The 17,587-nt window shown below is 38.8% G+C and overlaps 2 protein-coding genes across 6 annotated transcripts in view; one reads left to right on the top strand and one right to left on the bottom strand.

The window, feature by feature from the left end:
* LOC129777175 (pyridoxal phosphate phosphatase PHOSPHO2-like) overlaps nucleotides 1-17,587 on the top strand; it is a 108,650-nt gene that overhangs the window by 75,349 nt on the left and 15,714 nt on the right. The gene's annotated exons all lie outside the window — the stretch shown is intronic.
* The window catches only part of LOC129777171 (uncharacterized), a 54,523-nt gene continuing 52,921 nt past the window's right edge, over nucleotides 15,986-17,587 (bottom strand). For all 5 annotated transcript variants that reach the window (XM_055783272.1, XM_055783273.1, XM_055783268.1 and 2 more), the window contains 2 exons: nucleotides 16,191-16,331; nucleotides 15,986-16,130 (listed from right to left, as the gene is read on the bottom strand). In XM_055783272.1, the coding sequence (XP_055639247.1) occupies nucleotides 16,001-16,130; nucleotides 16,191-16,331 (271 nt within the window). In that variant the 3' untranslated portion in view covers nucleotides 15,986-16,000. The remainder of the gene's footprint in view (nucleotides 16,131-16,190; nucleotides 16,332-17,587) is intronic.

Below are 17,587 nucleotides of genomic sequence, written 5' to 3'. Positions count from 1 at the left end.
GAACAGGCTGATCGTCTCGCCAAGGAGGGTAGGCTCTCCGAACTATGGACCACCTCCCACCCAGCAAATGACACCATCAAATGGGTCATGCAATCCCTCAGATTGAGCTGGGAGAACAGTTGGTCTTTTTCCCGTGACCTCTTCTTAAGAAGGATCAAGAATACTACCCTTCCCTGGAAGGATAGTATTCTCCGATTTACTCAAGTATGTCTGACACGTTTACGTATCGGGCATACATTTTTAACACACAAATTTATCATGCGTAGATTGGAACCAACACTATGTGAGTCGTGCAATGTAAGACTCACGGTGGAACACATATTAATCACATGCCCTAAATTTAATGCTTCAAGAATAAAGTTTCAGGTTGCAGACACCATAAGGACAGCACTATCGGACGACGCCGTCGAGCAAAAAAGGACCATCGATTTTCTAAAGGATACAGGGTTATTCGATCAGATCTAATGTCAAATTACTAAATCTACCTATACTGATAAAATTACGTTTGTTTTCTCTTCTAATTTCAGCAAAAGATGAGCAGGTTTTTTACGCCCTTTTTAGAAGCGAGCTCCTCAAGCACACTAAAAGGGGCTTTTTCCCTGCTCCATTTGTTTGGTTGTGTTTTTGGCCCCAGAGCCGTGTAGGGTGCGGCGATACGACATACATCCATAGCGGTTACTAGGACTGAGTCGAGCGAGAATAACGAATTTTGCAATAGTTTTTTCTTAGTTTTCCTTCAGTTAAATTTCCCGCCCTCAAGGGCAAGAGACGAATGAACTCTCTGAGTTTAAAGTCTCTTTAATTCAATACCGTTACCGTTTCGTTCATTTCTTACTCTACTCTCGCACCGTGAGGACTCGAGCTCGTTAGTCTTTCGCAGACAGCTCGTTAGTCATTCGGTGGTAAGGCACACGAAGTCAGCTCGGATAAGCGCACCAGTAGCAGGATAGGTGGAGAAGCCACATCGCTATCGACCGGGAACTTTGCGTGAAATTCATCGCTATCAGAAGTCGACCGAATTGCTGATCCGCAGCTACCTTTGCAGCATTTGGATCGTGGAATTGCTCAGGACTTCAAAACCGACTTGCGCTTCCAAAGTTCCGCGGCTATGACGCTGCAGGAGGCTTATTCGAAGATACCAATTTGTGTGCTATCCATGCAAAACGCGTCACATCATGCCCAAGGACATCCAGCTGGCCCATCGTATCCGAGGAGAGCGTGCTATATTAGCTTAGCATATAATCAACGGCCCTTTTCAGGGCTCCAAATTTGATGGATTAGAGTACAGAAAAGTTTTTTACAGGCCGAACTGAAAGGAGCATTTAGCGAAAATCGTGGTTTCGATAATAATTCGTTACCGATAGGTGCCATGGATATGGATTTCTTAATGAAGAATATGAAATACATGACATGATGTAGTGAATATATCCGAAGAAATCACTTTGGTGAAACTGCATTATAAAATTATTTGTGTACGAATGCCGCAATCGATAGTCGACTCTAATTTGCGCTGGGTAATTTCCTCGGAGGACTCGATTCCTCCTTTGAACATTAATAATCTCTTTCTGGCAAAACGATGTGGTATGAATCACATTATTTGAATGATAGAATGAAGAAGTTTTCTGCCAATTTCCTTCAACCTCCAAACGTATCTTTCTCCCGTTTGTCGTTTTCGCGTTCGCTAATCCTTTCTCACAACACCCATTTCTCGTTTGAGAAATTGTTGAGTAAACATTGTTTGCCAGTGCGCGTAGAGCGGGAATTCCTAAAGATTCATTGCACCTCTAATAAATTGCCGAAAGACATGGTCTTACGTTGATCGCACTTGATTGAAAAAATCCAAAACGAAATGTATTTGGTCGCAGCATTATATGAGTAGAAAGCAAATAATCGCTCGAAAATGACTTGATTTTCGCGATGTGAAACATTTTCCGTTTTTCATGTTATGCATCCAATATTGGATACGAAAATTTCCAATGATGGGGAAAAAAAATATTCAGAAGCTTTCCTGTTAATTGCGATTGATTGAAAAATAACAAAACCAAATGTATTTGGTTGCAGTGTTATATGGATAGAAAACATTAAAATAAACTCTTTCGCATGAATGTATTTTTCAATTCCCAGGGGAACTGGCAGATTATTTTTCAGCAACGATGATAGCAACGAGAATTCCGCGCGTGTATGTGTGTATGTGTGTGTGTGTGTGTGTGGCGGCTGCTCCGATGTTTCAAGCGGAACCGTGGCATCACTCTCCTCCTGATGGATTCCCTTTTGGCCTTAGGTGCACAAACAGGCTCTTGGTGACACCGTTCATCAGCGTTTTCATGATAAACGAAATTAGCTTCACAACAACAGCGACAACATGCTCCAATCGCTGTTCAATCATAACTGAGTGGGTTTACGAGCGGCGCTCGCTTATATACCGATTGGTGATTTCAATAGCCTGTTTTGAAAGCAATTTTAAGACTATTGAAACAAGTTTTTGGATCAAAAAGTCACAAGTATATGACGCGTAGACATTTTATCTTTCAAATGAAGTGTTTATCATACCATTTCGTTCAGTTGTTTAAGAGCTATTAACGCTCAAAATCTCGGTCTCCAGCGTAACGCTTTCGTTCTCGAAACTTTGGTTTTACACCCCGGTATAGAAATGAAAGACGTAGTCCTACGTCAAAATGAGTATCATTGCAAAGCATTCACAAGATACTGTTTTGAAATTCTTTTTTCATAATTTTGATATCCGTCTGAAGAAAATCTGCATCACTTTCTGCTTTCAGAATATTTATTGAAATCCATCAGATGTTTTATATAAAGATTATGTTTTTGACCGATGCTGTTGACCAGTTTCTGTTTAAATAATTAAATCAAACCACGTGTCCCGTATATCAAACTACACGAGAATAGGAAGGATGAAAGGTCTGAAATTCAGAATGCTATATGGGAGTAGCTCAGATTATAATGATCGTGAGGTGGATAATTTCTATGAGTTAAAGAAATGTAGAAATGTAGTTTTTTCAAAATGATTCTAACCTTGATCTATACTAAATACTTCTCACTTTCCAAACGAGCTAAGGAAAAGAATATGCGAGATGTTCATTATTATACAAAATAGTCATGTTTTATCTCTAGAGTAATTTATAGAAAGAGAAAATAAAATTACATTCCCATATGCTCAACAACTTATTCACGAGCAACCAAGTATTCTTCCTCATCTTTAAACCAGCGTTTAATTCAGCAAACTAACGCACCAAACAAATGAATCATGGATGAGCCCGAATAGTTGCCATTGTAATACCGAATCATCGAGGTATAATCGCAAATATGTCATTCTAAAACATACGCTTAATTAAATGGAATATAATCTCATACACTGTATTAATTTTACCTATATAACGTTCAAACGTCCGAAATTATGCAATCAACATAACGTTCAAACGCCCGAAATTATACAACTGCATGTCTCTTATAAAAGAGAATGAACATTTTCACTTCACGGAGTTTATTTTTACACGCAACTCTCCGTTTCAATGATGATAGACACGAAAAGATTAAGTGAAGTGTAAGTGACGTGAAGGCGTACGTGACAGCCCAGTGGTTCTCAGATTTTCGTGAAAAGTGGTAGTTTTGTTCTTTATGGCAAAACATTAGACCTGTATTTTTATCATTAGAGTGAGAGTTGTCCCGGGACCAAGGGCGCTATATTTTTTTTAAATATTTTTTCATGAAAGCTAATATTTTTTTAGATAACATATCCAAAATTCAGAGATGCGTTATTTTGTGTTATTGAGTTATGGTTTTTCAGAATTAACCGTTGGTCCGAAAAATCATTTTTCCCTTTTTTCCAAAAATGACATTTTTTAAATGCATAACTTTTAAACTACCAGGCCGATTCAGATGATCGATATACCAATTTGGAGCCACATGAAATACCACATATGCATAAATAAATTATTAAGGCTCATATGGCGTCAACCTGACGGGGCCGGGAGTTCAATATTTCGACAATGTTTGCCTTACAACTATGTTAGTAATATGTAACCGATTACTTGCGGTTGGCTCGAGGTTAGTATTACAAGTGTTTTCGTAATTGTGATGTTGCTGTCTCCAATGCTCTGTACCTGTGCCCGACACGGGATACTTCCTTTTGGGATGCAGCTGACCATTAATCAGCAACGCCCCCTAGTCTGTACCCCATATCTAGCGTGGTGCGTCTTCTCGACTCGAGGAATCCAGGATAGAATGGTCACTAGCCGGCGCAAACATCAGCTCGTGTACAGTTGTCATGAGCGGTACAACCTTTGGCCAGAGAAGAGAAGTGGAACATGAGAGAAAAAAGTGGCAACGATTTGTGGCAAGAAAATGTAAACAGTGAAAAAATTGACAGATGGTTTACGCTCTAAAAATTGAACATAATGTTAAGATGTCTCTAAAACGGTGGGAGACGTCATATATAAGGTGGGAGGTTCGTATAAAATGTTATTAATGTTAGCATCATCATGATAAACACGGCGAATGGAATAGAAATAATTACGAACTGAAAATTGAATAAAATATATATATAGACGCTGGAAGTGCTGTAGACAAATATTGTAATGCATCTTTATCGGTTTATGTATAATGTTGTTAATATTTGCATTATCAAAATATACCCATATGTATTGTAATCATAACTTGCTCTGCTATTCATAACAACATTCATGATCGTGTTCCACCAATGATGACAAATGTGTAATTTACGAATGAAGCTTCGCCATAGAAACTGGACATTGAATAAAAAAATTAAAATGTGGTAAGAGCATCAGTTGAAATTTGTTCAAGCATTCTTATCGAAATAAATTGAATGATACAATACGACTAGGTAATGTATGTACGCTTAAAAAACAAATATGATGAATTTAATTTTTTTCAGTTTCGAACACACCTCGTAAAAGCCGTTTTTTTTTAAATACCCTCTGTTGGTTTTGTATCTAGAATTTAAAAGGTAATGAAACGTTAACATCAATTAGTTTCTAGTATTCAGCTATTTAGTTGCCGGAGAAATGACCACAAACTATATTTTTTTAGTGTTATATATATTTTATGCCAAACCGATATAGTTGTTCTCAGATTTTCGTGTAAAATGGGAAGTTTTGTTCCTTTTCGCAAAATATTACAACCCATTCCATTTCAAATAACTTTTTGCACAAATTCATATCTTTTGAACTACTAAACTGACTCAGGTGATCGACATATCAAATTGGCCATTTAGCTAGTCTTTAGCTTGCAAAAAAAATAATTTTGTTTTCTTAATTATTGATCGTATTTGATCTTTATATATACCCTTTGTCCCGAAAGCATGTGCAATATTTTCCCAAAAAATTCTAGCTCTTTGGCTATAATTTGATATATCGATCATCTCGGTTAAAATTATAACTCCAAAAAGAAAAAACGAACACATCTGCTTTTTGAGTAAAAAATGTAAATGTATAAAAAATCCTCAGTTTTCAAGGAAAAATATAGAAAATTATAGCACCTTTGGTGCCGAAACCATGTAAACAATAAAAAAATGGAAACAATCATTAATTACGAACACAAAATTCAAATTTCTTGCAAGTTTGATATTTTTCCAAAAAAGACTAGCTAATTAACTTCAATGTGTCAATCATCTGTGATGTGTCAATGTGTCAATCATCTGAATCGGCTTAGTGGTTCAAAAGTTATGAGTTTTTGAAAAAAGTAATTTTTGGGAAAAGTTAAAAAAATGGAATCACCCAAAAAAATAATACAGGTTCAATGTTTTACCACAACGAAACCAAGCTACCATTTTTCACGAAAATCTGAAACTCACTAGATCAGTTTGGCATGGAATGGCTGAAGTAATACTGCAATAGTTCACAAATTTCAAAGTTCGAGTTTTTCTTGTTGTTTTTCATGTCTTTCATTGCGGCCATAATAATAATTAGGATTACTGCATTTGGATTGATGCTAGAAAATATTAATATCATTAACTTCCTCGAATAGTGGATGTGATATAATTCATTTTATATTTGTATATATATTTATATATATATTTAAACGAAATCATTTGTCAAACTAACTGCAAAACTAAAAACTTTTATACTGTGCCTTAATTTTTTGGGTGTAACATTCAAGGACCCTTCAATAAAAATGGCATTGAAACAACAGAGTAAAACTGACATACAATTATGACGGATGGCTACTTTTTGATTGGCGCGTGCTCCAACTAGCAAACCGCCAATTAAAAAGCACTCCAACTAAAAAAGCGCCAATAAGCGAATGTGTACTGTAAAACTGTAAAAATATATAAAAAATATACAATCGAAGACTCTTTGTGTCGTTTATGAGTTTGTAATAATGAAGCAAAAGTTAAAAATGGATTTTTAATAACCATCTCAAAAAAATATTGAAAAAAAAGACGGGTGGGTAATGTCGGCGACATAACCGGAGTGACGTAGGACTATACAAAGGGGACAGCTTTTGTTAAAGATATATTTTAAATATGTTGTTTTATTTTCTTCTCCTACGTGAACCTGAAAATCTACCTGAAAAATGGATCAGTTTACTGTTTACTCTTTATGAATATGTTGATGGTTCTGAAAAGAACCTTTGGTGTTGTGTTTTTGTTATCACTCGATATTCCCATCTTGTTCGGTTAAACCTTCCTGTTTAGCTATTGCGTTTGCCACTCGCCACAGCTTTCACAGTTGGAAAATTTCTTCCCATCCAGCTTGTGACATGTTGTTCAGTAAATTACATTTAATGCGACGTGCCGGAGAAACACTTTGCCACTCACTGAAACTAATTGTTGCCTTGATGAGCGCCGAACCGAAGCTGCTCTGTTCTTGATGTGGGTTTTCTGATTGTCGTGAGCAGCTTTGCAAGCCAACTCGAGCACTCCGACGGCCGAAACTCTATAATCACTGTTAGGTATACTGGTGCTCCGGCACCAATCCGTTCGGCCTAGTTACCCTTGCGGGGCAATCAGTGAATGCGACCAACAGGGAACTGGAGACCTGCACGGTTCGAGTGAGACTTTGCCTTTCCCTTAACTTGTCCTCCTTTGTTACGTCCACGATGCCGATGCCGTACAACCACACGGGTTTACGGTTCGAAAGAAAATAAGATATTTTTTTGGGGTCCGCGTGTTTTATACTCTAGCGGTACACACTCACAGGATAGAGACAAATCAGCAGACTCAGCCAGAGGGGCGAGTCCAACGAGACAAACGAATGAGCGTTAAAAGGGAGCGATGGCAAAAAAATACATTCATTACGATTTGTTTGCTCGTTGGATTCACAAGGGTCCTTTTCAGGATCACAAAATTATCTTCAATCTAAAGAGTTTATTGTTTTGTTATCACTCAATATCCCCATCTTGTTCGGCTAAACCTTTTTAGCGATTGCATTTGCCACTCGCCACAGCTTTCACAGTTGGAAAATTTCTTCCCATCCAGCTTGTGACATATTTTACAGTAAATTACATTCAATGGCACGTCGCATTACCACCACTCAGTATCGGATTGGAGGTAATTTTAACCTGTAATTGAACATTTGCGATGACAGTGGTACAATGTCGACTTTCAATGTGGGTTCATAATTTGGACCCCGAACTCTATGTTTACAAAAATGTCCAACTAAATATATCGCATTACAGGTCCGTCCAATTAGCTAAATGTCAAGATAAGTGTAAATTAATGTACTTTCAATCTAGAAGCAATTTAAGAATTGGTGAAAATCAATAAGCTCAGAACAACTGCCAAATTCACATACTCATCATATCCTGGCAAACAAATTATGAAAAAATCAATGTGTGTTTTATTATTATTTTGGATATTGTTTTAGAAAGCATTGAACTATATTTCCTAAACTCTTTTTTGGAAGGTTTAATGGCCCTGAAAAGCGCCTTGTTTTATGGAATGGTTCCAATTTAGAAAACTTAGTAATCGTGGTTTTGAAAAAACCATTTCGAACGCCCTCGATGCCGCCTTGTTCTGGATTTGTCACCAAAGCAGTTTGTATAAAGAACAAACTTTTTTCTTCTGTTACCTGATGCCGTTTTGCGATTGCGTTTGCCACTCGCCACTCGCCACTCGCTGCAACTGCCTGTTGTCTTGATGTCCACAGAACCGAATGTGTTCTGTTCCGAATGCGGGTTTTCTTATCGTCGCGAGCAGCTTTACCAGCTAACTCGATCACTTCGGCGGCCGAAACTATATAACGCCGGCTAGGTGGACTGGTGCACTGGTACTAACGCGCTCGGCCTAGCTACTCTTGCGGGGAACTCCAGATCAATACGGTTCGAGCGGGATTTTGCCTTTCCCTTCACTTTTCCTCCTTTACCATGTCCGGACATGGCTGCTTGGGTTGGTTTGTTGATGTGTTGTGATGCGAACCGATGTGGTGTACGGTTTGAATGAGAATGATCGTTACGGCAGCGGAGCGGGGATTTTTAAGCTGACTGGCTGGCTCGAGAATTATGCATGTGTGAGACTGCGACCAATGTTTCGTTCATTTTTTTTCTTTTTCCTTTCCAATCGTGCTTCATTGTATTTTGCTGCTGCTCTGGTTGCCCGTTTTGGACGGTACGATTTGAGGAGCACAAAATGGACCAATCAAAAATGGGCACATAGTGCATTTGGACAATGCTTGATATTTCACAATTATTTAATTATTTATCTCAAGAAAAATGAAATGTTATTCGTTATGATAGATGCGTAGATATATTTCCTATCAATTGATGCAAAAACCTTTGCGATCTATTGAGAAATGCTCGAGTTATAAGCGTTCCAAATCTTGCATTTTTTCCTACTTGTTCAGTGCCTAGATTTCCATTTCACCCCCTATATCTTCCGGTTAGACGTAGTCCTACGTCAAAAATCGATCAACTGTTCGATATGAACAGAATATAATTATTCAAGATATTACTAATAGTAACTAATAGTAATAGTTACTATCAATGTTTGTCAAGATATTACTAATAGTAACTTTCTCCATTTTTGACTCAATTTCATCCCCATCGACGGTACTTAGTTGAGATTTCTATGCCAAATAACACGTCTTGAATGCATTCTGAGTGGCAAACTCTTGAATACGCGTGTACCAATGTAGGTTGGGGGCTGTCCACACACCACGTGGACAACTTGAGGGGGGATAGGGGGTACGAAAATGTCCACGCTAGTCCACAGTGAGGGAGGAGGGGGTTTAGATAATGTCCACGTGAACACATAAAATAAATATTTCTGAAAATACAATATAATCAAAAAAGAATGAAATCTGCTCTGCATTTTCATCGAATTTCAATCTTGCCGCTCCTTACGTGTACTCCGTAAAAGATCATATTTTTTCATATCATTGAACTGTTTCGCTGAAATGCGTATTCTGAGAGTAACTCACATGAACTGAGAGTGATGAACTTATTTACATTCCGCCAAGACGAAGACACCATAAAAGAATTTTAGAATTTTGTAATTTGAAAAATGCATGACATAGTTTTCTTAGGTACGGGTTTGTTGTTGTATCTGTCTTTGGAGAACTCCAAAGATGATGAACCAAAGGAAAATGAACAACGAATTACATGGTGAAGCTTGGTTACGTAGAACGCTACAATATATCGGTTCCATACTATTGAATCTTGTGTCTGGTGAGATTGAAAAGGAATTCTGCTTTATGTGCTTCTACAAAGCTTCGATAAATTCTAACAAGTACTGCTTCTAACTAAACGAAATCAAAGTCAGCGATCCAGAACAAACTAACAGAACTAGCCAATATGATAGACGTCGTATTCCACCGGACAATGTCAAATTTCATTCTCTCTGACAGCCCGGCCGAAAATGTTATGTTTCCCTAAGGTGTGCTATTTCACCCGTCGTTCTCACCAGATATTGCACCTTCCGGTTATCAATTATTCGAGCCACTTTTCTTGAGCGCAATAATTTCGACTCATAGAATAGCATAAAAAATAACCTTTTTACGAGAAACCAAACATGTTTGGGAGGTTGGGCTTAGATGTTGCGGAAGGATCGATTCAGTAATACCACAAACTGTGTAAACTAGGAATAAGAATCAGACAATCAACAGTTTGAAAAAGAGGCCACGCAGAGAAACTCGATGTTTGGAAGTCGCATATTCTAAAGGAAGTTGATTGACTAATTTTCATCAGCGAAGCACAACTAAATCAACCCATTTCTGGAGGATATAATCATGGGTGATAGAAATTGGAAAAATACGATATCGTTCGCAAAAGGTCATGGGATAAGCAAGACAAACCACTACAAATATCATCAAAGCCTTGACTCCAAAAAAGGGACGCTGTGTGTATGGTGGAACTGGAAGCGAATCTTCGATCATGAGGAGTTACATAGCCAAAAGGTTAATTCAGTGTTGTGCGATTCACAACTGGATAGTTTTCACGAGGCGATTATGGAAGAAACCACCAAGATCGATCAACTGAAAAGTGTCACATAAATCTCTGATGACGCGCCAAAAAAATAGGGCGGTTAGTTGGGAAGCTTTGATGCATCCACGGAATAGCCAAGACCCTGCAAACGTCTTTGTGATCTATTAAGAAATGATCGAGTTATCAGCGCTTGAAATCTTTGATTTTTTCCTACTTGTTCAGTGCCTAGATTTTCATTTTACCCATTAAACTTCCAGTTAGACGTAGTTTTACTTCAAAATAATTATAAACGCGGATACTTTTTGAATGACCCAATATATTCGAATAATTGTGTGTCTATAAGAGTGGTGCTTTGGATTTTTCCCTGAACCCTTTTACGGGTAGTGGCAACTATATTGCCACCAACGATTTTATTTTTTTCTCTTCTTTAACAATAAATTATTACTTCTAGCCTAACTGTGGTAACTAGTTCTGATATCTAGTAACGTGTCTGATTTTTTTGGGCGCGAAAAAATGAAAAACTATTCATTTTGTAGTCATTTTGTGTTAACAACTCCCAATTTAGCAAGAGCAAATTTCCCGAAAAGTCATTGAAAAACAGTCTATTTGTTGAGGTTTTCAATACATATAACCAGTTTAGGACCTGGTTTAGTCTCATCATGAGTTTTATAAATTGTTTTTGTTGAAACTAACATCAAAAATTCATATATAAGAAAAACATTTTTACCATCAAGTGTTTACCGCTAGACGGGCATGTGCCAACTATATTGCCACCAATTTTTTGAATGTTTTAATTGTTTTGTTTATTGAAAAAAATCTTTTGTGTATTTCAGCATGTAAACATGTCGCTGTATTCTAGTTTGCGTTGATTAAATGCCTAGTTCTCACAGTTCGTTAGAGGGTTAAAGCCGGCACGAATTCGGGAACAACCTAAAATTTTCCAAGACATACGAGGTTGAACAGTAAATTTTTTATGTGGATTTTAGCGGTGAAAACAATCTGACAACAAAAGTGGAATTTGGAAGAAACTAAATAGCGATACAAATAACTTGCCGGGGAATGTTGGAAAGCGAATAAATGAATTTAAAACAAACCGTTATTATTAATTAAACTAACATTTTCATCCATCAAACTATAAATCAAACTCGATATAAAGTTATACTCTTCGAGTGGAGGAAGTTCATGCATTGAAACAAGTGCTTCAGATATTATTTCTGCAAATTTTCTCCAGTCAATATTTTTCGTGAGGTCATACGCAATATCGACTGACTCACGAGAACCTGATTCATTGGCGATCGATAAAATTATTGGCAGGTGACCACTACCGTGGGGATCTTGGATTACCTTCCACGTGCAATCCAGGGATAACGAAGAAGAACAAAGTGGTATGTCTAGCATACTTGCCCGTGCAGGAGGGTTGGCTATCCTAGTTGCTTCCTCTGTATTTAAAACTGTCATGTTGAAGTTGTCGCACAGATCATAAATCAACGTGGCACGGCTGTCATCGTAGTGTGACCCCCATGCTGTTCCATGGGAGTTGAGGTCACCTAAGATTAGCCGCGGCTCCGGCAATGCCTCGATGATATCAAAAAACTGATGGCGGCCGACCATGGTTCTTGGAGGAATATATATCGAGGCAATGCAGAAGTCCTTGCCATTGATTTGTGTCTGGCAAGCGACAACTTCAATGCCTGTCATCGATGGGAGAGTGACTCTATAGAAGGAGTGACATTTTTTGATCCCCAATAGTACGCCACCAAACGAGTCATTTAGATCGAGGCGAATAATGTTGAAATCGTGGAAATTCAGCTCGTCGGCTGAAGAAAGCCATGTTTCACAGAGGGAAAATACATCACAGTTAGAACTATGAACTAAAAATTTAAATTGATCTAATTTAGGGATGATGCTTCTGCAATTCCACTGTATTACAGTGGTCAAATCCTTGACCTCTTGCACTGAATGAGGCATCGAGGGAAATGAACGCTGCTAAAAAACCACATTTTTCTTTCAAAAATGTTCTTACAATCGGAAGCTAACATAATACTATGCTTTTAAGAGGGTCATTTATATTTAAAGCATTTAAAATGTTGTCCACCAGGTCAGAAAGCGCAAGCAAACCAGATTGTGGCTGTTGCCTCGACCGCGAAAATGGAACAGACGGGGTGGGTGCTGCTCCGGGAAGTGTTGAGGACCCCTGGTGCGTAGAGAACCGCTTAAACCAGGAGGTACTTGCTTCGGTCTATTCTCAGAACGTTCAATTCGAGTTTTCATTCCAACTTGGGAAGTTTCGGTCGTCTTTCTGGGGAGTGATGGAAAAGAAGTAATTTTTCTTTTCCTGACGGCACCCTGCGATGTACCGGAACTTCCTGCATTGGGAGCGTCAGCAACAGGCTCGTCGTTTTGCAGAATGGAGTAGGGATTGTCCTGATTCGTTGGTACGGAACTCTTAAGCATTTCTGCATAAGTCCGCTTGGAACGTTCCTTTAAGGAACGCTTGATTTTCTCCCCTCGTTGTTTGTACACCGGGCATTGGATAAGATCATGAGGAGTCCCGCCGCAATGAAGACACTTGTGCTCTTTCGCGCAAGGATTCTCATCATGGCTGTCTCCACAATCTGCGCAACGTTTTTTATTGCAACAATAGGCGGCCGTGTGACCGAGTTGCATACATTTGTTGCATTTCATTACCCGGGGTACAAACAACCGAACAGGTAAACGAAGTGCACCTATTGCAACGTAGTTTGGAAGGGCGGAACCCTCAAAAGTCACACGAAAAGAGTTTGTCCGATTAAGAACCCTTTTGTCATTTTTGTCATTTTGTGATACAGAATTCAGTCGATCGCATGCAAGAATCTTCACAGTTTTTAGTGAAGAGTTCTTAAAGCGACCGACACCATCGATAATCTCTTTTCGAGTCAAACCCTTTTCGGTTATTACGCCGTCTATTTCGACGTTGCAACAGGGCACGTATACGCGATACTCAATCGCAAAGAGCCTTCATGGTATTCTTTTGGACGAAAATCCTGTTTTTCGTCAATGTCCTTCCAACTTCCAACTTCATATACAGAAGTTTCTTCCTCAACTTCTGCTTCATCTTCCTGCTCTTCAGGAGGAGGATCGGTATCGGAAATATTCAATGGCGTTGATGGGGGATCCTTCCCGCCCTCAGCCATATAAAAAAAAATAAAAAAGTAAATTTTTTATGTGGATTTTAGCGGTGAAAATAATCTGACAACAAAAGTGGAATTTGGAAGAAACTAAATAGCGATACAAATAACTTGCCGGGGAATGTTGGAATGCGAATAAATGAATTTAAAACAAACCGTTATTATTAATTAAACTAACATTTTCATCCATCAAACTATAAAATAGAAAATAGAAGCAATCCCAAAATGAAATTTATGTGGAGTTCAATTTTATTTTGATCTTTTTAGAAATGTGCACGTGGACAACAGGGGGAGGGGTATAGGAAAAGACCACGTTTGTCCACGGTGGGGAAGGGGGGTGTTCAAAAACATGATTTTTCTGTCCACGTGGTATGTGGACAGCCCCTCGGAAAAACTTTTTGACGTAGGACTACGTCTTTCATTTCTGTATCGGGGTGTAAGTTCAAAGTATCGAAACGGAGAGAGTGCCGCTGGACTGCAAGGTTTTGAACGTTAATACGTCTTTACCGGCTGAATGAAGTGGTATGATAATCACCATCCGAAAGATAAAATGTCAACGAATTATATGATTGTCACTTGTTGATCCAAAAAATCTAGGCACCTGGAGAAACCGTCATAGCGAATAAATGCAAGCTGTGACTTCTTTTGCTCGCTTCACTAGTGTTTGGGAAACCATAGCGGACACATGTAAGGTGTGCGTCACTTTCTGCTCTGCTTTCGCATGAAACAGTCATGAAAAATTGTTTGCGTGTGAATGCGTCCGAGCGAAGGAATATTGTGCATGGAGTGATCATGAAAAATTTCGTGTTATTCTCACGAAAACAAAAATGAATCATGTATCAAACATGTTCAGTAAATATAAAAATAACCTTGCCTTGCGCGAGAAGACGCACCACGATAGATATGAGGTACAGACTAGGGGGGCGTTGCTGATTAATGGTCAGCTGCATCCCAATAGGAAGTATCCCGTGTCGGGCACAGGTACAGAGCATTGGAGACAGTAACATCACAATTACGAAAACACTTGTAATACTAACCTCGAGTCAACCGCGTGTAATCGGTTACATATTACTAACATAGTTATAAGGCAAACATTGTCGAAATATTGAACTCCCGGCCCCGTCAGGTTGACGCCATATGAGCCTTAATAAAAATATATTTCGGATAAAAAAAAATCTTTAGTTGATTTTACAAGGACCCTCAAATTCCATCGGTTCGTTTCGAGACCACCAAGGCAAACATTGTCGAAATATTGAACTCCCGGCCCCGTCAGGTTGACGCCATATGAGCCTCAATAAAAATATATATTTCGGATAAAAAAAAAATCTTCAGTTGCTTTTACAAGGACCCTCAAATTCCATCGGTTCGTTTCGGGACCACCAACAAGTTCGAAAGAGTTGAACTTTATGTTAATAACAATTCCATACTTATACTCATCCATCCACACACTAACAAGAAAAACTTTCAGCAATCTTTTAAAATATTAATTCATTCCTGCATTAGGAGTGGATCCAGATGCAATTTCAAATAAATGATTACCGAGCCAACGGTAGTCCTACGTCTACCTTGCGGTTATATCACAGATATAACCCACTTCTTGTTTTTTGAAGAAAAATCTCCCGACCAGAACGGAAATCGAAGCGGGAGCACAATGAAAACTTCTTATGGGATGTGAAAATCAAACATAACCTTTTTTTTTAGTACAGACACCAATCTCAGATTGTGTGAAATATTTCATTGCAACATTTCAAAAGTTTGTGTTTTGAACGTGTCCAGATTATCGCGGATAAAAACCTTAGTCGTTCGATCAGACCTATGGTTCGCATAAGAATTAAGAACATTTAGAGCCCCCGCAGACTGCAGATATTTTTATGGACGAATAGTTCGGTTGGATTAAGTTGCTAGTGCGCACACCAAGCCACAGCACACCAACAGTCGGGTTGGTCAAGAGTCAGACCAGACAGACAGTCGGTCGACTATTTTCGAATGATTTACTACATAGCTGGTGTTTGACTGTTGAAGTGAGAGCGGTTAGGAGCGAAATTAATTATCGGCCGATAAACAATCCTCGTGTGTGTGTAAATAAAAGTTAGCCAACCCTGATTATACATACGGCCGATAGAATAGTTTGAATGCAATCGGAAAGCCTATCAAACTTTTTTATCGGCCAATACCGAATCAATGTAATGTGCTGACTAAGTCGACCGGCAAAAGTCTGCAGTCTGCGGGGGTTCTTAGGCTTGCAGTAACTGAGACTGCCCAGTATCATCACCAATAACACATCCCTTTACTTCTTGACATCATTTCAGACTCTGTATGATTCTAACTTATAGTTTTCTCTTTGGATGTGAAGATTTGCAGATGGGCTAGACATTTCGGAACAACGGAAAACATGTCATCTCACTTATTACAATTCTGTTCCGTTTGTTAACATCAAATTATTCAGTACAACCATTGTGGCAAGTGTCGAAGTTTACGTCCTTAGCCTCCCCATAACAACGCCGCTTGAAATCACCAAAACTTTTCGGTAGATTGATCGGATCCACTCTGATTGACTGCATCGTATTACTAAAAGAAGAGTTAGACATAATTGCAATCATCTGTTGTTAGAAGGAAGAAGGAGTTTACCTAGTTTTATTCAAAATTATACATCCATTGTCGACCTGCATGGTCAAAGAATATAGCTTGGAAAGATCGTTCAATTTTTCATGTTCAGCTGCATTTATGTTGAAAAGCGTCAACACTTGTTGTTTCTCATTTTGAAGAAATCTAGAAAAGAATCAAGGGTATTAAAATTTAACTACCTAAATTTTTATCGAACCATAGCAATATAAATATTAGACTGTGGGTAAAGAAGTCAATTATTGACGTAGGACTACGTCTAACCGGAAGATAAAGGGGGTGAAATGGAAATCTAGGCACTGAACAAGTAGGAAAAAATGCAAGATTTGGAACGCTTATAACTCGAGCATTTCTCAATAGATCGCAAAGGTTTTTACATCAATTGATAGGAAATATATCTACGCATCTATCATAACGAATAACATTTCATTTTTCTTGAGATAAATAATTGAATAATTGTGAAATATCAAGCATTGTCCAAATGCACTATGTGCCCATTTTTGATTGGTCCATTTTGTGCTCCTCAAATCGTACCGACCAAAACGGGCAACCAGAGCAGCAGCGAAATACAATGAAGCACGATTGGAAAGGAAAAAGAAAAAATATGAACGAAACATTGGTGGCAGTCTCACACATGCGTAATTCTCGAGCCAGCCAGTCAGCTTAAAAATCCCCGCTCCGCTGCCGTAACGATCATTCTCATCCAAACCGTACACCACATCGGTTCGCATCACAACACATCAACAAACCAACCCAAGCAGCCATGTATGGACATGGTAAAGGAGGAAAAGTGAAGGGAAAGGCAAAATCCCGATCGAACCGTGTTGATCTGGAGTTCCCCGCAAGGGTAGCTAGGCCGAGCGCGTTAGTACCAGTGCACCAGTCCACCTAGCCGGCGTTATATAGTTTCGGCCGCCGAAGTGATCGAGTTAGCCGGCAAAGCTGCTCGCGACGATAAGAAAACCCGCATTCGGAACAGAACACATTCGGTTCGGTGGACATCAAGACAACAGGCAGTTGCAGCGAGTGGCGAGCGGCAAACGCAATCGCAAAACGGCAGCAGGTAGCAGAAGAAAAAAGTTTGTTCTTTATACAAACGGCCTTGGTGGCAAATCCAGAACAAGGCGGCATCGAGGGCGTTCGAAATGGTTTTTTTTCAAAACCACGAGTACTAAGTTTTCTAAATTGGGACCATTCCATAAAACAAGGCGCTTTTCAGGGCCATTAAACCTTCCATAAAAGAAGGAAATACAGTTCAATGCTTTCTAAAACAATATTCAAAATAATAATAAAACACAAATTGATTTTTTCATAATTTGTTTGCCAGGATATGATGAGTATGTGAATTTGGCAGTTGTTCTGAGCTTATTGATTTTCTCTCAATTCTTAAATTGCTTCTAGAT

The sequence above is a fragment of the Toxorhynchites rutilus genome, chromosome 3, assembly GCF_029784135.1.
Source record: "Toxorhynchites rutilus septentrionalis strain SRP chromosome 3, ASM2978413v1, whole genome shotgun sequence".
Classification (NCBI taxonomy): domain Eukaryota; kingdom Metazoa; phylum Arthropoda; class Insecta; order Diptera; family Culicidae; genus Toxorhynchites; species Toxorhynchites rutilus.
This window is presented reverse-complemented; position numbering and strand designations above follow the sequence as displayed.